The sequence below is a fragment of the Phacochoerus africanus genome, chromosome 2 (genome assembly GCF_016906955.1).
Source record: "Phacochoerus africanus isolate WHEZ1 chromosome 2, ROS_Pafr_v1, whole genome shotgun sequence".
Taxonomy (NCBI): domain Eukaryota; kingdom Metazoa; phylum Chordata; class Mammalia; order Artiodactyla; family Suidae; genus Phacochoerus; species Phacochoerus africanus.
The window spans coordinates 39,331,673-39,358,990 of NC_062545.1; the positions used below are offsets into that span (position 1 = coordinate 39,331,673).

The 27,318-nt window shown below is 34.6% G+C and overlaps 1 protein-coding gene across 1 annotated transcript in view; it reads left to right on the forward strand.

Moving 5' to 3' along the window:
• Window positions 1–27,318, forward strand: part of LOC125120627 (triadin-like) — a 93,122-nt gene that overhangs the window by 46,330 nt on the left and 19,474 nt on the right. The window contains exons 3-5 of the mRNA XM_047769131.1: window positions 7,509–7,562; window positions 24,182–24,211; window positions 24,923–24,940. Coding sequence (XP_047625087.1) covers window positions 7,509–7,562; window positions 24,182–24,211; window positions 24,923–24,940 — 102 coding nt within the window. The remainder of the gene's footprint in view (window positions 1–7,508; window positions 7,563–24,181; window positions 24,212–24,922; window positions 24,941–27,318) is intronic.

The window sequence follows — 27,318 nt, forward strand, 5'->3', positions numbered from 1 at the left end:
ACATTCCCAAATTGGGTAATGAGATAAAAGGGGTATGTGTGTTTTTTATTTCCTAGAAAAGTGAAAAACAGAATGGTAATATTCCCAGACACTATTTACTAATGGTAGAACAATAGGGGCTGGTGGAATTTAAGGGCTGAATTTAGATCATTGCTACTCTATGATATCATTCAATGAAGGAACCACTTCTCATTCTATGTATAAATTGTGAGTTAGGGCACCTACAGATAGTATATTACTCAATTTTTTTTTTTGTCTTTTTAGGGCTGCGCTGGTGGCCTATGGAGGTTCTCAGGCTAGGGAGGTTCCCAGGCTAGGGGTCTGAACAGCTACACCACAGCCACAGCAATGCAGGATCCAGGCCATGTCTGCTACCTAAACCACACACACCTCAGGGCAACACCAGATCCTTAAACCACTGAGCAAAGCCAGGAATCGAACCTGCATTGGCATGGATACTAGTCAGGTTTGTAAACTGCTAAGCCACTGGGGGAGCTCCTTACTCAGTTTTTAAGACTGAAATTTTACCTTGGAAATATGGCTGAACAGTCAGAAATTTTATTTTCTTAATACATGTATATATAATAAAATACATAATAAAGTCACTTGTTTTCTCAAATAAACTTAACTCTTTAAAAATTTTATTTTGTTTAAAGAGCGAAATCAATCTTAACTAAGGAAATAAATCACTCATATTAGGAATGCAATTTTTCCGAGTCATAACATTTATTTCAATAAAATAGTCAAATTTTTACTTGAATTCTAATTATTCTAGGAAGTGTATGTTTCTCCTAAGAGAAGCAGTCTAGTTTGGTGGTCAAAATATTTGTTTTTAAAATATCAAAGAAAAAGGGATAACTTTTATGTAGTAAGGGAGGACTATCAAGGTAAGCCTCAATAATAAAAATAGATAAATAATCAAGAAATTTGCCATCAAAACATAATATGGGTAATTTTTTCAAATCCTTCTATCTTTATTCCTAGTCACTGATTTTAGAAAGGTGTTATAGAAGTAGAAGAGGACCTGGAGTGATCAGTCATCTGGGGCTGCCTCTTTGCTCAAAGCAGACACATGGAGGAGCCCTCTAAAACAGATATCTCTCTGGCATCCCCAGGAATGGAACCTCACATCTTCCCATGGTATCACATTCCACTGTTTATTAGCTGTGTGGCGGAAGGCTTTTTCTTAATCTGAATGGAACCAGCCTTCCCCCCAACATGTCAAATATTTCTTAAAGTGAAAGGCCACATGATCTATTCCTAATTTATAACCTTTCCTTCTTTTAATTATTGAAATAAATCTAAAACTTGGCCTTCAAGTCTAAATTCTAAATTGTTAAATGTTTAAGAAACCTGCCATTCTTACACATCCTATCCGCAAGGGGGAAATGCATATTACTCTAATCATGAACATTCTCACTGATGTTTCCCAGTGTCTTTTTTCCCCTAAGCTTAGTTCTCTTCAAATAATATAGGAAAAATCTGATTCCACATATAAAAACTGTGGGTAGAATTTGACTCATATTTAATTAAACATGAAAATTAGTTTTTTCAAATTAAGACGTACTTAGCATAGTTCTTATGGAAAATATAGTCTGTGTTTCTAAAGAAGAAAAAACAGAGAGAATATTTTAGCAAACTTTGAATAATCATTTTTTTTCCTGAATTAAATAATGCTATAATACTGTGATACTAAGTTATAGGCTATTGAGATTCTAAAGCAAAATACATAGCTCAATCAGATGAAGATTTTCTGGAAAAAATAGTCTAGCTAAATTATGGTACCTATTGTAAATGATACTGCCAGCTTATTTAGATTTTTAACCTCTAGCAATAACAGATTATTTTGATAAATTATTCATATTTCTGCATTGTGCACCTTGTGCAATTTGCATATCTGGCAGCAAATAGACCCTCTTTTCAGGCTTCAGTCCCCTTGGTCAGACAGGATGGCCGAAGGCTGCTTCATGATTAATTTCATCTCAATAGGGTAATTATCATACTGAAATGAAGTAATACCCCTGAAATATGCTTTCCTGAAGCTACAAGCACAGGAGGCTTAGTTAGCTTAAGAGCTTTTAAGCATATAGTAACTTTTAGCTTAATTGTTAACCTTTCTCTATTTGGGGAGTATCTAATCTAAAAAGAAAACTAGATTTTATAAGAATAGAAAACAATAATTTAGAGCTTGATTTAGCAGCTCATTGGATTGCACGATAATTTGTCATTAGCTTCTAGTATCTATTCAAAAAGGATGTATACTTTTAAAAGATCGAGGAGGTTTGATATTGCTGGTTCTTAGTTTAGTTGCTGAACCAATAGATATTAATTTCTCTCCTGATTTCTGGAAAAGTCATTCAACTTTTCTATATTTAGGTTTATCACCCGAGAACAGTCTAAAGGCCTTGTACTATTGCAGAATTAACAACAGATAGCTTTTAAAAAATGTTTCTCTTTCCCTTTAAAAAAATTTATAAAAGAAGATTAATTCATAATTGGAGTTCTAAAGAAATTTTTGCCATACCTTTAACACAATTCCTATATCTCATAATCCATAAAAATTAATTTGAAATTTGTTTGAAATAGTGAAATTCTACAGTCTCAAATGCAATCAGGGTCACAATATCTCCTAGAGAATATCAAATTCTGAAATTTAAAATTAAAACACTCTCTGCATAATATAGGATCAATGAAAAGAAAGAGTTTGAATTAATTTTATGTCAGCTTAAAAATGAAAAGCTTTCTTAAATTTAACGTCTCATTCCAAACTGGTCAATTGGACTTTTTGTCACTTTTGTAATTCAATTTCTTATGCAATCAATTTCTTACATGTTTGTTAGAGACAATTTTTCCCAGCATTTTTGCTAAGTTCTAGGGTTATGAAGCTGCATAAATAACAGTCAAATGATTCAGGGAGTCTCTTGATGAGTTGGAAGGTATAGCTGTGTAGGGGAGTAATTAGAATATAATTGCATATTGAAATAGAAATCTATACTGCCTGGTCTCCTGGGCTGGGTATTTAGAAATGGCCAGGGTGAAGACTATGTCATCAGAACCTATCACCTACTTTACCACCTGCTGGTCCTCATTCTCCTGCCTCTGGCCTCTTGAGATTCTCTTCTCTGTCATGGACACTTTCCTTCATTTGGGGAGGAGGATTTTTCTTATTTATTTTGATTATTTGGTAAAGCGAACGGACTTGTGTGTTATTCAGGAACTGTTCACTGCTGCTTTTTAAAGAGCAGATGATCTACCTCAACTTACTTTGAAAAATAAAAATATAAACGCAGTAATTTTCTTGGAGAGGGGAAACTGGGAGATTGCTTACAAAATATTTAAAATGTAAGTGTGGTTCTCTGCAATGCTATTAGTGTTCATCTGCTGTCCATTAGTCAAAGACCAGTACTGGACTCGCAGTGTAGCAATCCAGTTGCTGTTAAAGTTATGTGAACCCTAAATTTGAAAACTCGATGGAGGAGTTCCCATTGTGGCCCGATGGTAAGGAACCTGACCAGTATCCATGAAGGATATGGGTTCAATCCCTGTCCCTTCCCTCAATGACTTAAGGATCTGGTGTTGCTGTGACCTGGGGTATAGGTCGCAGACGTGGCTTGGATCTGGTGTTGCTCTTGCTGTGGTGTGGGCTGGCAGCTGCAGCTCCGATTGGACCCCTAGCCTGGGAACTTCCATATTCCACAGGTGTGACCCTAAAAAGCCAAAAAAAAAAGTAAAACTTCAATGGATTTACCTTCACATTAAAAGAAGTCAGAATATAAACAGATTCCTGTAGATGAAAAGTTTATGTTAAACTAGTATTTAAACCTATATGCAGAAATTGATTTCTTAAAATAATTGCAGACTCAAAACATCTTTTTGGTTTGTTAAATCAGACTGTTTCATGCCTAAGAAATCAGAAGACTCTAAAATATTTGGCTAATCTGATTCATGACAATTTGTTTATATAAATACAACATGTTTCAGAAGCTAGAGATACCAACAATTCTGATAATTTCCTGCTGAAACATTCCAAAGAGACTTATACTAACACTTAAATCTAGGTCCATCCTGTCTCCGATTTTCAGCTCCAAAATATTATTTATGGAGTTCAGAATTATTATAAACTTCAGTTGAATTTTCTTATTGCCCTATGTTTTTATCTAAATAACCTATTTTATTTCAAAAATATAGCCATAAAATTATCAAATAAAAACTTGGAAAAAGATAAAATCATTTGATATAATAAAATTTTCATTTGAGATGCATGTAGTAGAAGTATTGAGTAATAACAGAAGAAATCAGATATAATTGTTGAATGAGAGCTAACACCAATGAGAATGGAGATTATACTTTTATTTTGTATGTATTTGAAATTCTTCCTAGTAAATGATTAGTTTGCAGTGGGCAGTGATCAAAAGAGAAAAATTATGTAATGAAAACTTGTCTGTAAGGATTTAATGTGTTTTCACTCTTATGCAGCTTTTGGTCTGGCCTTCTCAAGGTCTCATTTATGGTCTCAGAGTTGCTCAGGCTCTAAAGTCTTGACGTTTTGAAAAGTGAAATGCTGCACCCAAGCAGATATCCAGTCTGATCACCTCTGTTGAGTGGATGCATGTAACAGGCTTGTGAAAAGCGTTTTGTTTAAAACTATTAATATCCATTGAGATGGAGTTCACAGAACAGTTTGTGAATTAATGCAAATTAATTTAAAATCTTGAGGTTAGAGAAAAATGATGGAATATGAGGGACAAACAACATCTTACAACTATGATCCTGAAAATTAGCTCCATTACAGTCATTCTTGTGCCTGTGGACATTGTCTGTAGATCCACCACTTTTTTTTTTTTTTCATTTTTTAAAGTTTTATTGAAGTATAGTTGATCTACAATGCTGTGATCATTTCTGCTGTACAACTAAGTAATTCAGTTATACATGTACACACATCCTTTCTCTTTCAGATTCTTTTCCCACATAGATTATCACAAAATATTGGGGAGTGTTCTCTTTGCTACACAGCAGGTCCTGGATTGGCATAGGCACATGTGGTATATGGCATGATTGGCCAGTGAGAACTACCACTTTAAAACTAACACTTTTTACTTGGAACAGTGTCTTTAAGGCATCAGTGCACATTAGTGGATTGGTAGGCTTATTATTTTTATTTTTTTGTAGGGTAAGGAAGGGAGGAAACTAAGGTAAAGGAGAAAGAAGAATCCATAGGGTATGAGTCCTTGAACATGCCCACTCAATGTGCACACAACCAAACAGACACAGGATAGTGAGGTTGTGGCCTTGTGAGAGATGACCAATCAGTCACCCTGTCAGAAAACTCAAATGGGAGTGCTGAACACTCAGGGTCATGGGCTGAACCTTGACCACAGAAAAACAAAGCAACTAACAGAAGAACCTAATGACCAAGGGGAGAAGCTACTAATAAGGTCCTAAGAAAAGCTCTTCGTGATTCACAGTTGGATATACTGGGTTCATCAATAGAATTTTAAATGTGGAGAGATGGTTTAGGATCAGTGATCTAAGAAGACATTAAAAAAGAGAGACATAGTAGGAAAGTCAACTATAAAAATACTAAGGCGCTTTACTGACAGCAATTTTTAAAATCTTTTTTATTTTTGCTTTTCAGGGCCGTACTCATGGTATATGGAAGTTCCCGGCTAGGGGTCGAATCGGAGCTACAACTGCCAGCCTATGCCACAGCCACAGCAAGACAGGATGCTAGCTGCATCTGCAAACTACACCACAGCTTACGGCGACACTGCCAGATTTCCGACCCACTGAGCGAGGCAGGGATCAAACCCTCATCCTAATGCATACTAGTCAAATTTGTTTCTGCTCTATCATGATGGGAACTCCCTCTTTGTTTTTCGTTTTTTTTTAATCGAGGATGACTCCCAGAGTTCTTGATTTGTTGAGACCTTTAAGTAGTAAAACACCTGGGTAGTCTAGGTTACTCGTGATGATCTTAACTCTGCATTCCTTCTTTCTTTCATTCATCTTTTCATTCACCAATTATTTATTAAGTACCTACTAAATGTTAGTTATGGGCAGAGTAATACTGAGAAATATATTAGCTAAGAATTCACTATATGTATGTAAATCTTGATTAGTTCTGGTCTGAGGCCATCTAGTCTAGATGTGACAGAGGTAGCACTAGCATGATAGTTGGCCTGAAGTTTTTCTCCCAGGGGGAAAAAAATAAAGAGATCATAGGTAGAATGGACTCTGAATTTAATTTTAGAAAAGGTATTTTGCCTTAAGAAATAAATATAGGAATAATGTAAACCATATATGTGACAAACATACATACAAAACAGTATTTCTTTTAAGTAAAAGCAGAATGAAAAATTACCATTTTCATAATCATGATTATAATATAAATTAATAATTATCTCACCAATAAGAAGTAAAGCATGAATTAGAAATTAAACCTCTTTTGTTTGGCCAAAGAAATATAGATTCTCTACTTGTGATTCTTGGTCAAGTTATTATCACACAATCTTGTTATTTTATAACTCTAACTAGACTGTAGTCAACATTTGATGGTTATTAAGTGAAAGGTTGAATGTATGTATATATCAACTACTACCTTTACACCCAGCATAATACATACTCATAAGAGTGTGTCAATATGTGATGAATGAACAAATAAAGATTAATATCTAAATAAGTAAATGACCAAATCTTCCTTTTCATGTGGTTAAATGATAATTCAGTTATTGAAAACTTAGTAAAGACAATCATGAACAATTACTTAGTGAAATGTGACATGACCCATTGCTTTTGAAAATCTTTATTTCCTCTTTATTTTTTATGCTAATTAATTAAATAATGTAGTTAAATATTTATGGTATAAGTGTTTTTTTGGTAACCTCTTTCTTTAAAAAGAACATTCTGAACAAAGGGAAAAAACTGCCAAAAAATAGTAAAATAAAATAAAAACCCTAAGATAAGAGGGAAGAAAGATTCAAAATGAAACTTGCTCGTTCCCCTACAACACATATTGTTGCCCGGGGCCATGCTTATAGTTACTGGGCACCACAGCAGTGTAGGGAATGACATCCTAAGTCAAAGTCTAGAACTGGAATTTGGTTGTTCTGGGCTTTGTAGTAACTTTCAGTGAGCCACTTTATGTCTAAATGCTCCACGCATTTCAATAGGACTAATCATACAGAAATAATATAGAAAGATTTCTGAGATTTTCAAATTTAGGTACTAAACAAATGCAAAGTATCCCATGGTCAGTAAACAGTGAAACAAAACAGTTTTGGGAAACTTTATGTTATGCTTTTATTTAATTCCATTATTTTTGTTTCAGTAAGTCTAATTCTCAGCAATTCTCCTAATAATTGTGTTCATTTCTTAACAAAAATTCTGAGTGCTGAGGGCAGTATTTTTATGTTTATCTTTTTTAGGAGTTGTTCCTATTTTTTTTTGTTACATATCTTTCTGAAATAGTACTTCATGGTGATTTATTTCTCTCTCTCTCTCTTTTTAAGAGCCTGGCAAAGCCCCAGAAACCAAACAAGGGACAATAAAAGTTGCAGCACAAGGTAAACAATAAAACTTTAAAATTCTCTTGCTTTTTTTAAACTTAGATAGCACTTTAATGACAAAAAACAAAACTTTTTTTGCAGAATAGCGCCATCTGCTGGGTTTTTTAGAAAACATTTTATTATTGCATGAAAATACACACTTCAATTTAGTAATTGGAGAAAGCATGACTAAGAGTAATGCCACAATTACAGAGGAGACACTGAACGATACAAGAATTAGTATCTTCCCTCCAAGTTTGTCACTTTTACTTATATTTCCAAAAAGAAGCTATAGATTGATCCATAGGTGGGTAGATTATGATGATGATTGATAGATAAAATAGATATAAATTTACAAATATGCATATTTTTCAATATTTTCAGTTATACCCTGTAGTTTGTGTCATAGCAGAAAATTCGATCAGAACACTATTAAATTAACATTACTTCATCTATATACCAAGACTGCAAAAATCAGGTATGACTATAAAGTAATTATCCTAGCTTTTATGAGCCATCTGAGAAAATTTGTTTCATCACTCACTAATATCTTTGGGGCATCAAAAGTGGTTTTCTTTAAGAGATCTTCAGAAAATAAATTGATTCCTTAAGTCATCAGTTTGGCAAAAGTACTTCTTTAAAATATTTCCTATAAAGTTATTTTTTTAAACCTGTCCCCAAGTCAAAAGAATAGAATATAATGAGTTATGTGACCTTTATCCTCAAATCATGAGGAGAATTTGATGAAGTATAAGAAAAATGCACAAATGTCCTGCCTTTGTTATCTATGGTAACTTTATGGAACACTCTTGGGAAAGAAAAATTAAAATATTTATTTGAGAAAATCTTTATCTTCTCTGCTATGCTACATTATACAACATTGACCAATAAAAGAAATGCATTTAGGTGGTGGTACATTTGTTTCCGGGCAGAAGGCCCTTGTGGCAGACTTCTTAGCACATGACATGATTGCATCTGATCCCAAATTTTCTTTTATGTTTAATCCTGGACCCAACTACATGCAGAATCAACCTAGTAAATACTGGTAAAATGAGTTGACTAGATGCCATTTGACCCAACAATATTGTTTATAAGATATATATTCTAGCATAGTTAAGAGCTATGATACCAGCTTTTAGTTTTCATTTGATCTTCAGGTTGTTCAACAAAACATTCTTCTTTAGAAGAGTTCTGTTGAGGAATGTAAGAAATATTGTGGGAGGTAGAAAAGCAGGGCAAATACTGTTCCACTTTTGTGTTTTCTATTCATGAAAATGCAGCTCAGCATGAATTCCTTGAGTGAATGGCTACTAGTTCAAGAATTACTGCAGTTAACACATATATGTTCTCAGATAAAAGCACAATCGCCCAGCACAGTCTGTTTTAACTGAGGCTTCTGAGGATGATGGTTGATGTGGAACTATGACTCAAGGCAGGAATTTAGTTGTTACTTCAACCTCATTGTAGAGGAGTTTGGGGGAGAGAATTGAAGAGATATCTGGAAATCTGCTTCAAAGTTGAGCTTTGGGCATGGGCTCTTCACTTTTATATTCCAAGTTCATGGGCTAAGGCAGCCTCGGAACTTATCCTTTCCAATAAAGGATTTATTGTTGAGCGAATAATAATGTAGAGTTTCAAAAGCTTATTAGAACTATCCTTTTATGGAGATTAGATGAAAGTGTTGATTAAGCAGTGTACAAGGCAAGAGTTAGGGGCTATATATAAAGCTTCACTAAATTGTAATGACACATCAAACCTGGGACACACTAAACAGGGGTAAATGTCACTCATGTTGTACCCATACTCAGTAGATCTTTCAGACAGGTTTTATAACGTCACAGCTGCATAATTACATTATGCGTAGAAGTAATTAATATTTGCAAGTCCTCTGTGGAGATAGCTTAAACACAGTGGCAATATTGCTATAGCAGAGACTAATATTTTTGATTGATAAAATTGACAATGATGTTTGTAGCATGATAAAAGTTTAGAGCATTTCCATTCACTTCTTTTATTTTACTTTTATAGCAAAGGAAATGTTTAAAACCTAGTTTTGTGTAAATTGTGTATATGTGTACATATATAATTATAATTGTGATTTACCATGCTTTTTGGAAATACATTTGAATTCTTTTAACAGAGTTTTGAGGCACTAGGAAGACTATGAAATAAATGTACACTGTAGGAGTTTACAATTTGGAGATGAGAAATTCAAGTAATAACACAAGTCAAATATCTTATAGTACTCAGTTTAATTGTAGATATAATAAATGCCAAAGAATTAAGACAACGAAGTGATTTTTCAGTAAGATGGATTCCTCATGGATGAGGGGTGACTTGACTTGGGTTTATAGCATGACTAAAAAGTAAACTTGGAGAATAAAAAGCATTGCTAGTAAATGGATGACTTAAGTAAGTGTGAAGTTAGTGATAATTATGAAAAGTTGTTGTCATTATCAAGACATGAGAGAGTAGCCTCAACTAGGATGATGCCAATGACTTCAGGAAATATTCAAATAAGGTGAACATTTTGAAGACGTAATATTTGATAAACTATACAGAATTAAACAAAGAAAAGAATAAAAATGGTACTGAGCTTTTGAGTGTTGATGAATAGGCCGATTATAATTGACGTAGTGATAAGTCCCAGGGCAAGGACTTAGCTTAAGAGAAAAGAAGAGGATTCACTTTGGGGCAGGTTTGTGTTGAGCAGATGGAGGGTCGTCCTGGCAATGACTTTTCTGTAGCCAGTTAGAACCTATGTGGAAGATCAAGCTAGCTAATAGATGTTACATAATAAATTGTGCTGCAGAAATGGAATGTAGACTGGAATGGGAAAGGAAGGAGAGAAATAAGGAATTATTTTTTAATCAGTTAGGTGCAACAGCTGGGTAGACATCTATTGAGAATGAAATGTCTCAGAGAAAACAGGAACCATAATGGAACTCACTGGGTCTACATCGAAGATTTCCTAAATTCCCATCTCAAGATATTGATACTCTGATGTGATGCTGCCATTTTTTTTTTCTCATGAAGTTCCAGGGTATTGGATCTTACTCTCTGCATAAATCCAGGAGTACAAATGTGCTTGTGGGCTCTTGTGGGTGGGTGTACATTTGGAAAGGCAAGCAGTACATAGAGAAAATGGTATCTCTGTTTCCTGTCAGCTACTGAGATAATTATAGATTCACATGCTATCTTAGTTTGGGCTGCTATAATAAAATATCATGGGTGGCTTAAACAATAATCTTTTATTTCTCATAAAAAAGATGGGTCTGTGTGCATCTGTGTTAGGGTATTTCTGATTTTTTTTTTTTCATTTTGGGCTCCTAAAGCAAGTGTTAAAAATATTCCATGTATTATAGAAAAATAAATGATAGAAAGAAAATGAAGTAACTATAATATTAGCCATTGAGTCTCAAAATTGCTTTGGCAATTTGGGGTCTTTTGTGGTTCCATATAAATTTTAGGATTATTTGTTCGAGTTCTGTGAAAAATGTCATCAGTATTTTGCTAGGAAGTGCATCAGATCTGTAGATTGCTTACAGTAGCATGGACATTTTAACATATCAATTCTTCCAATTCAAGAAAAAAAATAGGCCATCTTTCCATTTCTTTGTATCATTTTCAAATTCCTTCATCCATGTTTTAGAATCTTCAGAGTATAGGTCTTCAGTTCATTGATTAAGTTTATTCCTAGGTATTTTATCCTTTTTGATGTGATTTTAAACATGATGTTTCCTTGCTTTGTCTTTCTGATGGTTCATTATTAATATATAGAAAATCAACAAATGTCTGTATATTTAATCTTATGTCCTGCAACTTTACTGAATTCATTTATTAGTTCTAATAGTTTTTTGATGGAGACCTTAGGGTTCATTACAGTATCATAATGTGAAAAACAAGGGCCCAATAATTAAGAATCATGCCAACTCAGTAAATTATTTAATCCAACTTAAATAAGTCAGGTGAGCTGAATTGAGGGCCTGCAGTGGGATACATGAACAAAAATTATGAAACATTCTGGAAACAGTTGGACCTCAAAACTCTAGTTTTGATTAACTTCTGGGTATGGGTTCCAACTTGACAGATCACATGGCTTTCCAGATGGCAGTAAATGGCAATGAATAAAAGCCACCCACCTTCAAGGGACACATGTTAAAAAGCAAAGCCAGTATCAGTTATGAAGAAACAGGTCAGATTTCATGGATCAGGTCTTCTCCCTTTTACTGTAGATTTGAGGGCTAAACTTACAAAGAATATTAGAATGGGAAAGAGAAAAATGTGTACATACCCGCATACCTGCACACCCACATACAAATAACATTGTTCTTCCTGGATTATTTAGAAATAAAAAAAATTCAATGTAGTTGCAAAAGATTTTGCCAATTCTTTGACAGCTTTAAGTTTCAAGGATTTCTTCTCTGTAGAATTCATAAGAGATGATGGTTTTTTAAAATGCATTCACATTCTCAGTCCTCTTTGTGGCATTGGTTACCCTCTGAAAGAGTGAGTTTATAGCTAAGCTGATGGAGCTTAGGCATCAGGGCCACTCCCTTGCCAGAGATTTTCCCAGGACCCTGGGAATGACCTCAGCAAGTTTTTTAAATATAAGTATGTAATTATTTTCCAATGTTGTATTAGTTTCAAGTGTACAGCAAAATGGTTCAGTTAAATACATATATTTTTCAGATTCTTTTCCATTATAGGTTATTATAAGATATTGAGTATAGTTCTCTGTGCTATGCAGCAATTTTAAATTTGTGATTTTGTTTTTCTTGAAAGAGCCCTCTACACTCACCATTTAGTCCAACTTGAGAGGGGGTAGGACCTAAGTTATGGGAGATATCGTGAAGATAATTATAGGAGAAAAACACAGCAAAATCCTCTTTTGCAATATTTAAAGGCACCAACACCATTTCACTTCTTCTCCTTATTGTACACAGTCCAGGCATAATGCAAATTTCAAGCGAATTCCAGAGCCAAATGTATAGTTGATGGGTGATTTTGCAAATTATGAAGTTTCTTGAAGGAAGTTCTTATTCATAAATCAAAGAACTAACTATAAATAAGTCTCCTGAGTCAGAACCAAAGGGTCTGCTGAAATAATGACTGGTGGCTTTGAAATCTATCGGGCAATGTCCATATCCTTTAATTCATTTTTAGTTATCTTTATTAATCTCCTCATCATATTACTGGAATAGGCGAATTTCTTAACTTAAAAACATTATAGGCATAGATCCTCTATACATTTTGTATACAATTAATTAAAACTCCATTAAAAAGAAACAAATGTGACAAGGTAGAATTGATTTGCTTATAAATTTTCTTTTTTACTACAAAAATAGTGACATATTAATAACATTTAGGAAACAGAGAAAAATGACCTGTGGTGCATTAAAATAATAAATTTAAATATATTCCCTTTCAGTCTTTTGTTAATGATTTTGGTACCCAAATCTGCTACTTGCTCCGTGTGCAAGCATGTGCAAATCAGCTGATGTCAAGGCTTAGTTTCTTGCTCTGGGCTGCCTTTCTTCAATGGTTGTTATGAAGACCAGCTGAGAGGATATACATGAATATTTTGGCAATTGTAGCACAGAGTATAGACCCAGTGTAGTCCAGGATATTGGTTGTAAGTGGTCCCCCAAATTCCAATCCACCCAGGAGGAGTTACCTTAAGGGGATGTGCACAATTTCTGATTCAGTTAAAGTGGCCTAAGACATCGTAGGTTTGCCTCTGCCTGAATACCTCCCCCAAATGCTTCCAGTTATACACATAAATGACAGCTTGGATCCTGGTTTAGACTCGTGATTTAGGATTAGATGAATGATGCCACAGAGGAAGTCAGAATTCAAAGGTAATTGAAGTGTACTGTGCCATTTCTCTGTATAAATGATGGCATACATTTGCTAAAAGGAAGGTGGAATTTTCATTAACTCTGAAATGAAACATTTTATGTATGTTATTGTGAAGTACAATAAACTGGGGTATATAATTCTTCAGTAACCAGGCACAAATAATTTATTAAATATCACCTCCTTTTATTTTTTGAATAGATGTAATCTTGTTATTCTAGAAGTGATTGTGCTTTGCTCAGATGTAACAATTTCAAACCTAAAATGAACTTATGCTAAACACACACTTATTGATTTCTTATCTATGTAAGTTTTTTTTACATTTTTATCAAAGTTGATTTATAGTGTTGTGCCAATTTCTGCAGTACAGCAAAGTGATATATATGTGTGTGTGTGTGTCTATATATATATATATATATATATATATATATATATATATATATTCCCCTTCTTATATTATCTTCCATCATGGTTTATCCCAAGAGACTCGATACAGTTCCCTGTCCTATAGAGTAGGTATTATCTTTGTAATATTTTTTATTCTCTTTTTTTGCTTTATTGCTCTTTTTTGCCAAATTTTAAAAAAAAAACTTCATGTGAAATAATGTTTTCAGTTTAGTCTCTTATTTCAGATTTGGATGAATTAATTTGTACATAGATAGATGATGTCTAAATTTATGGATACATGCACTACATTTTCATATTTCCAGTTTTCTGAGGAATTGTTTTAACATTATTTTCCTTCCCTTATTTCAGCAGCAACTAAAAAAGATGAAAAGAAAGAAGGTATGTTTTATCCAAAGTTCCACAATGTCTTGTGTGAACAATTTACAAATATTCAGAGTTGGGTTTTGACTGTCAGCTTGTGTGTTTCTACTTTGGCTCTATTATGTGCATCCATTTTGCATGACTGTGTTTTTTCCTACATCACCTCATCCAAAAGGTGAACTACTTCTTTAAAAAGTAATTTTAATCTAGTCTTTCTCAATATATAGGGGATAAAATGCAACCTTTCAAAATCTCAAGCCTCCTACTCAAGAGTTTTATCAAATTTCAAAAATGTGCAAAATACCAACCCACTTTTATTATGTTCACTACTTATATCTCTGACACTGACAAACAGCTGAGGTTACTTTGTTCTACTAAGTTGCAAATAAGTTGTAGTCAATCTTGGAATTCTCTTGTGGCATAGTGGGTTAAGGATCTGGCATTGTCACTGCAGTGGTTCAGGTCACTTCTATGGTGTGGGTTTGACCCAGGAACTTTCACATCCTGTGGGTGCAGCCAAAAAAAAAGAAAAAAAAAGTCATAGTCCATTTGTTGCACACCATCTCTCTTTGTCAGGGTGTCACAATGTGAAGACATTTGTTAGCCACAGTCACAAAAAAAAAAAAAATCATACCTGGTGGAATTCAATAGGCAATGAAGACTTTGTTCAAGACTGTTATAGTAGTGATCAAGTCTATTACAATAGGAGAAATTGCATTCTCAATTCCACTGAAACGAAAATGAGAGCTTTTAAGTTCTGGGGTAAGCTAGTAGAAAAGAACTGGAGGATGTTCGTGGGGCTAGGGTGGGAGCTGATCAATGTGATGCGGCCATCTGTATTTGCTAATTGTTGCTTAGGAAAATAGGCTCCTACCTTTCACAGAGATTAGGATATAAGACTTCTAACGCCTTTGATGATTACATTTCAAAGTGATGGCTTACAGGTCTTGAGAAAGATATTTCTGGTTATAAAAGATTTATGTTTCAAAGGGATAGAAAAGAAATTTATAATTGCAGATTTTCTGAAGTAAATGCTCTGATAAAAGGGGAAGTGTGGGGCCTCTAGTGGAGAAGAAACCAGACTAAAGTTTATTCAAGCTGAGAGGCATGTTAAGACACTCAAATCACTGTGATTCTTTTTAGAGGTGTTTCTAACACACATCCTGACTACACTTAGAGTCTCTAGAAATCACCACTGTTTATTAAATTGAGCTTATTTTCTCTGTAAAAAATAGCATGTAGATATAAGCAATCACTTTTGACTTTGAAAATGACAGTTTTATTCTAATTAGTGTTCATGTTATCTGAGAAAAAATAAGAAAGCAAGTGTTATATTTTATATTTAGTTTCATCAGAATTTTAAATAATCATAATAGCTTAGGAGTTACATTCTGCTTCTGTTAAACAAGACTCTAAGTGTCAACAGATCTGAGAGGGAGAAAATATTTTAGTTGGTTATTACTTATTTAGAGAGAAAAAAACAGTACTGTAATAAAGTCAACTAATACATACCAATAGTGTTTTATTATCGACATAGAAATCAGTATTGATTCTCCATATACACGTAGCAAATATTTCAGTGTATTTTGGAAATTATAACATTTATATGACCAACTTTGTGGTATATATACAGAAACCTTACAAGAAAAGACAGGTAGTAAGTTCTTAGCATAGTTTTTGACAAATGTTTCTCTTTCCTCCACCCTTCTTTCTTTCTTCCAAATAAAGAACAGTTTACCATTTGATTTAGGTAAAGGAGTAAGAGGAAGTTGTTTTTCCATTCATTGGCATTCAAACCAAAGTATTAGAAGACTTTTGGGTGTATGAAACAGTAGTCTAAATACAGTTCACATAAAAGCTTTATATGTGTTTTTTTTTTTCTTCATTCCTATGCTTGATTTTATTTTTCCTAAATTATATGTCTGTTTTCACTTTTCTTCTTTGAGAAATTGTCCATATTCAATGTGCAGTTTTTAGAGGAGCTTGGGGAACCTGAGCAGAGCTTTGTCTGTGGAGATTCAAGTAACCCAGTGTCCATCACTCATGATAAAACATGTAAAAATATGTTCCTGATTATTTTTTAGTGTTTTTATTAATATCATCTTCATTATTGTTATTAAATTATTATTTCCAAAGAGTTTCACAGATTATCTCTCATCTCATGTCCGGAAACCACTTTTAAATTGTTAAGATGATGATATTTAAGGAAAAAGCTATCCAATACAATTTTCATTGCTACTGATGTATAGTTGAAGAACAGGCTTAATGCCAGCAATTCTAGGCAATTGTTGGATTTTACGTTTCAAAAGTTCTTATTTCCTTTGTGCATCTCCTCCTAAGCAGGGCAGGGAGGTATATGGACATAAGCATCTTGGCTCTTGTTTCTTATTTTTTATGAGCTCAATAAAGATTGTTTAAATCTTTTCACAGAGGCAGGAAGCACATCTTTCTTCAGTGAGTGTAGTTTAATACAAATCACTAAGTGGCATACAATTTACATTTTCAACATTTTACTTTACTCGAAGTTTATTTTTTTAATTCACTTTCAGCCTTTTTGGATATAATTCAAAGATACCAATGGTTGACAGCTTTCCTGGAGGAAAAGAGAATCAGGAGGGTTTTAGGGATTTAATTAGAACATTCTTAATAAGTTTTCTTGATGAATTTTAAAATACAGGAATAAAAGTGCATGTGAACTTTCTTCTGATAACCAGACATCAGGCCACAAAAGGGTGTCTTGCATTAGTGAACTCCGAAGATTTTCTGTTCATGTTAAGATTTTGTTCCAGCATGTCTCACTGAATCTCTTTCAGAAACCTTAGTAAGAAGATCTTGGTTCCACTGAGCCTTGCCCATCAAGTTTACTGTTATTAGCAGTTTTGATGTCAAAACAAACATATCTTAGCCTAAGCAGAATAACTTTTTAAAAAAATTAAAAGTATGGTTGATTTACTATGTTGTACCAATTTCTGCTATACAGCAAAGGAACCCAGTCGTATTCCCTTTTTACATTTTCTTCCATCATGGTCTATCACAAGACATTGGATGTAGTTCCTAGAGCTAAACAGTAGGAACTTAGTGTTTATTCATTATAAATGTAATAGTTTGCATCCACTAATTCCAAACTCTCAGTCCATCCCACTACCTACCCTCCTCCTTGGCAACCACAAGTCTGTTGTCTGTGTCTGTGAATCCATTTCTCTTTTGTATATGGTTCATTTGTGACATGGAATAAGATTTTTTTAATTTATTTATGTATTTTTTGCTTTTTGTGGCTGCGTCTGCCACATATGGAAGTTTCCCAGGCTGGGGGTTGAATCAGAGCTACAGCTGCTGGCCTACGCCACAGCCACAGCAACACAGGATCTGAGCCATGTCTGCAACCTGCACCACAGCTCACAGCAATACCAGATCCTTAACCACTGAGCGAGGCTAGGGATTGAGCCTGTGTCCTCATGGATACTAGTCAGGTTTGTAACCCTCTGAGCTACAAGGGGAACTCCTGGAATATCATTTTTGAATAAGTGTTCAATTGAGGTCTTTCTTTGACAAGACTTTTTCTGCTGAAGTTGCTACTTTAACATACATTCTGACTGTCCATCAGGTTCTCTATTTAAAAGATGTGCTTATTTATTCTTATTTCTCCATATAAAATCATCCCGCTCCATTTGCAGAAACCAGGACTCAAATTCCGGTGTGAACTTTGCTGTTTTTCTTTTGACCCTGAATTTTAGTCCTCCAGAATTTTTAATTTGGCTGTAACCTCTTTATTTAATCCTTCCTGAAAGTAATTAGAAAACCTAATCTTCACGTATGGCCTCTGGTCATCCACTTGAGACATCACATTGTCATTTGCGGCCTCAAATTGGTCTTACCAAGGCAATGATCTTGAAACTCTGATGTTCTCAAGATGTTGTCAAGGACTCCTGGAAGTCTTTGAGACCCTTTCAGTGGTTCTGCAAGATCAAAACTATTTTTATAAAAATATGAATTTATCATTTCCTTTTCACTCTCATGAGTGTACACTGGAGTTTTCCAGAAGTTACATAATGTGTGATGTTGCAACAGATTGAGTACATAAGCAGATACGTGAGTCCAACTAGCCAGACATTAGGAAGATTCACAAAAGTGTGAAACAAAGTCCCTCATCTCATCATTTTTTTTTTGGTAGGAAAATGTATTCATCATAAAAAGTATAGTTATATTAACATGTAACAGGTTTTTAATTTTTAAATATATGTATGTTTAAAAATATTCTCAACTTTAGTTTTTAAAATTGCAAATGTCATAGATAGACACTACATGAATAAAAGCTATTTGGAGTCCTTTACAATTGTTAAGAGTTTTAAAAGAGTCCTAAGATGAGAAAGTTTGAGAATCTCTGACCTAAACAATTATTCTGCTTGTGACATTTTCTCTAAATATTTTCTCCTGAAATATTGAACTGATTTCATGAAACACTTCATGTCATTACCTATTAAAAATATTCAGTGGCTCCACACTGACCACAGAACGTAGTCTGCAGGCCTTAACCCTTAATCTAAGTCCCCACAGACTGTTTCCTGGTCTCCTGTCAAGCACACATCAAGGCAACATCAAAGCCAAGGCCTGAAAAATTCCACCAGTAAAAATGCGGTGATCCCTTTTGAGATTGAGACAACTTATTACTTTCATGGTAATAAAAGCAGGAGTATCTAGGAGTTCCTGTCATGGCTCAGTGGTAATGAACCTGACTAGTATCCATGAGGACTCAGTGTCAATCCCTGGCCCCACTCAATGCGTTGGGGATCCAGCATTGCCATGAGCTGTGGTGTAGGTCGCAGACACGGCTCGGATCCCATGTTGCTATGGCTGTGGTGCAGGCTGGCAGCTGAAGCTCCAATTTGACCCTGGGAACTTCCATATGCCTCAGGTGTAGCCCTAAAAAACCAAAAAAAAAAAAAGGTGACCAAATAATGCAACACAAGGTAGAGACACTCCTCTGCTGAGGACTTGAATCTAGCCAACAGTGGAAGGGTTTTGTGATCCACAGCTCTATCTTCAAAGGTATTCTAGGCAGGAGAACCCAGGAGGTAATGAGAAGTTGTCTCATGACAGCCTCCCAGGAGAGACAGAGAGACATGTGGAAGATGGCCTCATAGCAAGTCCTTATGCTCTGGAAGAATCCCAAGGCGTCCTGCCAGACTCAGAATTAGGTGTGGTTCAAACTTTTGCCTGAATGGCATGTATCTATAGTGCAAGGCCACCAGGGCACTGTGGTAGAAACTGTACACTATACCCACCCACTTTCTTCCTTTGTGTATTATATATGTATTATACATTTCATCCATACTAAACCATTCTAACTTGATATGTACAATGTACTGTCTTACCATTGTTCCTGCATTACCATAATAAGTCCTACTCTTTCATTTTCCTTCTATGAATACTCAGTGTTTTTAGGGCTCAAGATAAATTCTCTTTCCTCTAGGATGTCTGTCTGACCCTACCAATTAAATATTTTTTCTCTTTCATTTATCATCTCCCTTCAGAGTTTATGTGTACCTCCTTACTATTACTTATTTCATGCCACCTTGTACTTTATAATTAATTGCATCATTTTCCTTCTACTCTAGTTGACTTTAAGACTTTTGACTAAAAGGACCATGTCTAATTCACTTTTATCCCCTACAGGGGCTAACACATTTCCTTAGTTTGTGCACTGCTCAACAAATATCTATTCTGTGGATGAATTAGTAATATCTGGGACTCTTTAAGATAAATATTATAGTCACAAGAAATATGAGTAGGAACTCAATTTTTCATATTGCAGGTAAGGAAGGATCTTTTAAAATTGGGAGTTCTACTACAGTGAGCTTTTTAGTTCTGAAAAATTATAGTAAATTATGAGCCATTTCATCTTAAGTGTGTATGTTCACTAGCTACTACTTAAGTTGCACTGGCAGATCTAGGCAGATCTCATTCATCTAACCTCAGCTTCATTCATGAAATCCTAGGGGCTGGAAAGCCTTTAGGTTTTTTCAACAAAAGTAATCTTCCGAAGGCTGTAGCTCCATTAATAACTAGCCAGATGAGGAGTTCCTGTCGTGGCTCAGCGAAACAAATCTGACTCGTATCCATGAGGATGCAGGTTCGAACCCTGGCCTTGCTCAGTGGGTTAAGGATCCAGCATTGCTGTGAGATGTGGTGTAGGTCACAGACACAGCTCGGATCTGGCATTGCTGTGGCTGTGGTGTCGGCCAGCAGCTATACCTCCAATGCAACCCCTAGCCTGGGAACCTCCATATGCCACAGGAATGGCCCTACAAAGACAGGAAAAAAAGAACTAGCCAGATGAGATTTATTATTTACCAAAGCTAGGGCAAGACCAAGGAGAGCTGAATACATGTGCAAATTAGTTCTAAATGCTCAGGCTTCATCATTGAGATCTAAAGAGGAATCATGCTGAAAAACCTAGCAAAATGTATGGTATTGTGATTGAATGAAGATATCAACTGGACAAGTTCCATCCAAAAGACAGTATACTTCATTACCTGATTTTTTAGACTATCAGAGAGTTAATTTTTTCCTTCAATATTAATTTGTATTTCATTTTCCTCTGGCATCATTTATGAACATAAAAGGGCATACCTGATATATTGCTAAAGATGAGTGAGTGATGAATTGAACAGATTGCAAACACATAACTGCTTTTAAATTACAGCTGCTGTGGGCCACAGTATTCTTAATGAAAGACTATGGTTTAGATTATTAGGCAGATAGCCTTTAGGGAAGTATATTTACCAAATAAGCCTTTATAATATTTTTAAGCCATTTCAGCAGAGTGCTGAGAGGGCATAATGAAGTTTAATAGCATGAGTATTATGCTGGTTGGTACTAATAGCTCTTTAGGGTCAGTATATTATCTTTCAATTCTAAGCATCATTTTTGTGGTTGCTCAGGTATTTACTTGTGTAAGTCTGCTGCTCTATTGACTCCTAACCAAAAGACATTAAAGTATGATGACATTTTAAGTATGTTTCACTACATCTCCTGTTCTTACAGCACATATTTTGAACTTTTTAAAGACCTACTTGATTAGATTCTGACTTGTTATTTTTTACATTTCTGCTTCATGAAACGTTTCTCTTTATCTCAATAAATGATATACTTTACCTGACCCCAGACTTCATGTTATTTTTTATTCTTTTATTTCAGACCAATTGATACCTAATGCAATATATTATAAATTCTTTTCAAAATATATATATTGGAGTTCCTATCGTGGCACAGTGGTTAACGAATCCGACTAGGAACCATGAGGTTGCAGGTTTGATCCCTGCCCTTGCTCAGTAGGTTAATGATCCGGCATTGCCATGAGCTGTGGTGTAGGTCACAGACGCGGCTCAGATCCTGTGTTGCTGTGACTCTGGTGTAGGCCGGGGGCTACAGCTCCGATTCGACCCCTAGCCTGGGAACTTCCATATGCCATATGCCGCGGGAGCGGCCCAAGAAATGGCACAAAGACAATATATATATATATATGTATGTATTATCAATTCTTATTACTAGGAAAAAGAAAAACACATGAAAAACAACAGGCATTCTATAGAGTTCCCTGGTAGTGCAGTAGGTTAAAGATCTGGTGTTGTCACTGCTGTCACTGGGGTTGCAGCTATGGCATGGGTTGATCCCTGGTCATACAACTTCTGCATGCCAAAAAAACCCCCAAAAAAACAAAAATAAAAATAACAGGCATTCTAGAATTACGTATATTATATTGAGCTTTTTATCCCTACCTCATGCCAGTATCTAGTTGAAAAATAGAGGGTTTGGAAATAATCTTGTCCTAACATGCCACATTTTATCCTCTGCCTATTCTACCATTCTTCCCAAGCTTTGTCTTCAGTTATATTCCTGAATGACATGTCCCACCATAATCTTACTGTAATATGGGCTCAAAAGATTGCTCAGTGAGGATCACATGATCACTTGAACAGGCAGAAATCCTATCCTTAGTATATTGGAGCCAAACTAATTGGTAACTCATGCTGGCCATTGAACTATCCACTGCACACTTTCAGCTATTGCGGTATAAGAATCTAAGTCTTCAAATAGAAGTGGCCACTGCATATTATTAATAAGTAGCTAGGCATGCAAGTAAGATGTTAGCAAGATGACATTTATCACATTCTTATATGAAATTGTTTTATATTTTTCTAATATTTGAATTATCTGCTTAAACAGTTAGGATAATCACTAATGAAAGAAACAAATGAGAAATTGCTTGCAAAGTTTATTTGTTCTATATCACAGATTTGGCCTTCTTGGTTGTAGTTTCTGGTGAGAAACTGAATAGCAAGAAAAAAATTGGTTTTGAGGAGGTGAGGTAGCAGGTATCCAAAGTTCTCTTTATTAAGTCATGCTAGACACAATAGTGCTTAATAAATGTCAATTGAATAAATAAATGTTTAAGGCATATTATTTTAAATAAGGTTTGTTTTTCTCTTATACATGAAACAACCCTATTACAGAAAAAAATAGAAATTCAAAAAGAGGAGGTTGCAAAACATCATTTTAATGACTATATTTTCTATTATATGGATATACTATGAATCCCTGAAGAGTTTCCCTACTGTATGGGAGGTACTGATTAATATTCCCATTATGTAGTGGTATAAAACCATGTCATAAACAAAGCATCTTCCCATAATATTTTCTAAGACAGTTTTGCATTTTTTTTCTCCTTGGAAATCTAGAAATGGAATTAAAATGAGCATGCTTACATCAAAAATGATGCACACTCATTTTAATGATTTTCTAGATTTTTTCTCAAGTTGCTTTCCTAAATTGTGTTTTCACCTTGTGCGTCTGTGGAAGTAGGTTGTTAACTTTTACCACACTGTTACTATTGTTCATTATCATTTTCTCATAAAACAATTCATTTGACCATCTAACTGCCTTTTGTGAACAATCTCCTACTCATTGTCACTTTCAAACATTTTAGGGCTGTTACCTCATGAAAATATAATCATGATCCATCCACATCACTATATGGCACACAAATCCAGTAACTTCCAAATTGTTAGTAAATGTCTATTGTTCTATGTTCTAAGCCATATAATTGTCAGCCAGAGGACAGTTTATTTATCTTTTGTAAATATCAGTTCATAGTTCATTATTATGATCCTAATTTCAGTGATATTCAGAGAACTTCAAAACTAAGTTACAAAAGAGGTGAAAGAAAGGAAGCAATATACAGAATAAAATATTCTTTTTTTTCTTTTGGCTACACCTGGCCAGGGATTGAATCCAAGCTGCAGCCACAACCTATGCCACAGCTGAATCAATACCAGAGCCTTAACCCATGGCAGCTGGCCTGGGATGGAACCTCTGCCACTCCAGAGCCAATGCTGGCTGCTTAACCTGCTATGCCACAGGAGGAACCCCCAGAATAAAATATTCTAAGAAAAAATTAAAGTTAAGATGCCTCCCTCCTAAAATCAGCAAGGTGAAAGAAATCATTAACCCATGAGCCAACATTACCTGTTTTTTTTTATTACAATAGGTTAATTTCATGTTCATATTGATATACATTGATTATTCAAGGAGATTGCAAAGCATTTCACCTGGATTGCTATAGATTGAACAAATGAGGAAATTACCAACTAAATTCATGGATTCCAACTCATCTTTATTGAAAGAGATAGTATAGCTGCTCAGTCTGACTTTTTACTAAAAGGTCATTAGCTTTGAAGGACACTGTAGTTTCCATGCAAATTAAATATGGATATTTTCCTTTATACTATCATATATTTATAGATCAAAAATTTCTCACTTCCCTCTTCAATCTAATACTCCTCCTCTCAAAAACAGAGTAACTTCTCTTTAACGCCATATTATAGAAATGTATCGTATTGTTAAATCCATTTTCTTGAAAATGATTTCAGACTGTATGGACATTTTGTTGTGAGCTTATCAGTTGTGAGTTTCTTATTTGCTTTATCAATAACTTGTATTTGTGTTTTCAGATTTAAAGAAAACAAAAACACCTACAGAAGGTATTTGGCGTATTTCCTTTTTCTGTCTTACACTTAATGAACCCCAGCCAGCATTCCTTTTTAAAGGATTTATGTAAAAGAAAAAAATTATATATGAGCTAATGGGAGAGAGAAAAGTATTGAGAAAGAGAGAAAGAGAGAGCATCAATCTTTCTTGACAATAATGTTATGTGAAATATGGGGCAGTAATAAAAAAATAAATACCTCATATGTTCACCTTTCACAGTAATTATTTTCCAAGAAATCTTTGCTTGACAAGAAATTGAACAATGTTCAATATCAAGTATTAATTTAGCTAGAAAGCATAAATTTAATTAATATCAGATATACCAGCATAAATGGAACCAAATGGTTCCTTTAAGTCTCAAATAGAATCATAAGTCGTGAGGCAGGTATACCTGTGTCTTCTGTATTTGTTCATATGTGTTTATGTCTGCAGCTGTTTATGTTTCATGTGCAAGACATAAATCGTTTAAAATGGTTCAACAGTATAATCCTAGGTTCATTGTCAAATGATGTTTCACAATCAACTTATGGAAACATCCATGATAATCATCAACTCCTAAGAGCAAAACTTGCTGTGAAATTTAAGGGGAGAGAATGAGGCAAGGGGTTGGAAAAATTACAGTTTAATCAATGTGTTGTGGGGAGTAAATTTTATCTTTAAAAGTTTCACAAGCAATGTTTTTCTGCTTCTGTTTCTTTCAACAGAACTACCCAAGGGGAAAAGTAAGGAAATGCATGCAAAGTATATATATATATATTTTTTTTTTTGCTCTACTACTACTGTTGGCCTGCTGATAGACTTGTGGTTTTGAATCTCCCTTTTCTATGTTTTATGCATGTGAGCTCATTTTTTTTTATCAGAATGAAAGAATATACAATCTTGGGAGGGGACCAGAGAGCATGAATCTTTCTTAGAGTCCTTTTTCAAATTCATGCAATCATATGATAATATTATCTACAGTCTCATAACCACAAAATATAACTGCATTCCATTAACCAAAACTCTTATTATGTTGGTGTAAACTTAGTCCCTGTAATCTGGTTGGTTCTGTAGTTAGAACATAAAACAGAAGTTCTTTTTCAAGTTAGTTTTACAATCTCTTTTATGTCTTCTTTCTTCTTGTAATCCATAAATACTTTGCCATGTTCACATGATATATGACATTTTTTCTACAGTATGGTTCTTTTTCCCTGTAAACACCATGAGCTCTGCATTGGTTGGGAGCCACATGTTAGGCAGCATCCACCGTTGCTTTAACACATATGATTAAAGCTTGTTTGTTAACAATTCAATAAAGCTTGCTGCTTTGAGGTTGTGTCTTTTGCAAATAGATACTCTTCTCTGAAGAAATGGGATATGTTGAACAAACAGAAACAAAAAGTGCCAACTTAAACCTATTCGGTTAGCCATTAAAAATCATCCCATTTCCAGGTATGCAGAGCTTTAAAAAATCCTAGTGATATTGAAATGTGTTTTAACATATATACTAATTAAAAAAGATGTGTGTATATTTTGGTTCTGCAAAGGTTAGGACATTGAGATGTTCTATGTCATAAAGGTGCTCTAAAAAGTCCTGTGGAGAGAATCTTGAAATTATACCACAACTCAGCCAGGGGGAGCAATCTGTCTATATAGAAATATGTGATCGTTCAGTCCCAGATTTATGTGTGTGCACAGCTGTTGATGGGTACTTCTGGCACACCAATACAGAATCTGCTGTGTAAGCTATTGCACCAGCAGGGAAACAGAAGGACAACTGGAGATTTGAAAAATGGTATTTAAAAAAAAAAATATATATATATATATACATATATATATATATATATATCCTAAGGTCCCCACTTTATTACAGTCTATATGATTTAAAAGTTCCCACAGATACTCTGCAGCTCTTTTACAATCTTCAGAGTATTGATATATTTAATAAATAAACATGCCTTCCCAGGCATTCATTTTCATCCTGACTGCTTCCTCCTTAGGAAGTTCTTTGGCTTGTCACTTGGGCAGTCATAGGGCCAAGAAAAAAAGTGTTCCTCTAAACAACTACTAATTCTTTACAAGTTAACATGTTTGCTCTAGTGTGTATATATAGACTTGTTTTTTATTATTGTTATTGTTATATTATTGAATTTGTTGGATTTAGTTTTTTTAATTTTAAGATTGTTTAGTCATTTATACATCTCTAACTCTGTAGTTTTATTTTGATTCTTCTTCATTACCACAGCTTAAAAGTTGTTTTTCTTTTTTTCTTTTTTCCAGTTTAAAACAAATCATGGTCAGGGAAATGGGGGAAGAGTATATGGAAACTTCCTGAGTAAATTTTTGCAAATTCTCATGATCTATAATTTTTTTGAAAATAAAAACTAAAAAAAAATTTTTTTAAATTATAAGTATGATTTGGCAGTCCTTTAGAATTAAAGGGAAAATTAATTTATATTCAGACAATTTAATAATTATATCCTGAATTATCCCATTTAATAAATGCTCTTGACAGACTATTTAGTATATTGTTCCAAATTAGTACAGATTTTTTGCTTATATAATGACTTTCTGGTACGATTGGAAGGCCCTTATTTTAACTTTGAAATCTCACATATAGCTATTACTCAATTTTGATACATACTCACATTGACTTCCAATATTTTTTTTGACTGCCATCATTCAAAAAATTTTTAGAAATGTTTTTATGATTGGTGCTTCTGCTCAATGGTAAATTAAACAATGCATGTAATTACTCCAGGTTTTCCAGATAATTTGTGGTAATATTCTTTTTTTTTTCTTGTCTTTTTTTGCCTTTTCTAGGGCCACGCCCCCGGCATATGGAGGTTCCCAGGCTAGGGGTCTAATCAGAGCTGTAGCCGCTGGCCTACGCCAGAGCCACAGCAATGCGGAATCCGAGCCGCGTCTGCCACCTACACCGCAGCTCATGGCAACGCAGGATCCTTAACCCACTGAGCAAGGCCGCGTCTGCCACCTACACCACAGCTCATGGCAACGCCGGATCCTTAACCCACTGAGCAAGGCCAGGGTTCCTAGTCGGATTCGTTAACCACTGCGCCACGACGGTAACTCCTGTGGTAATATTCTTAACTGTGTTTAA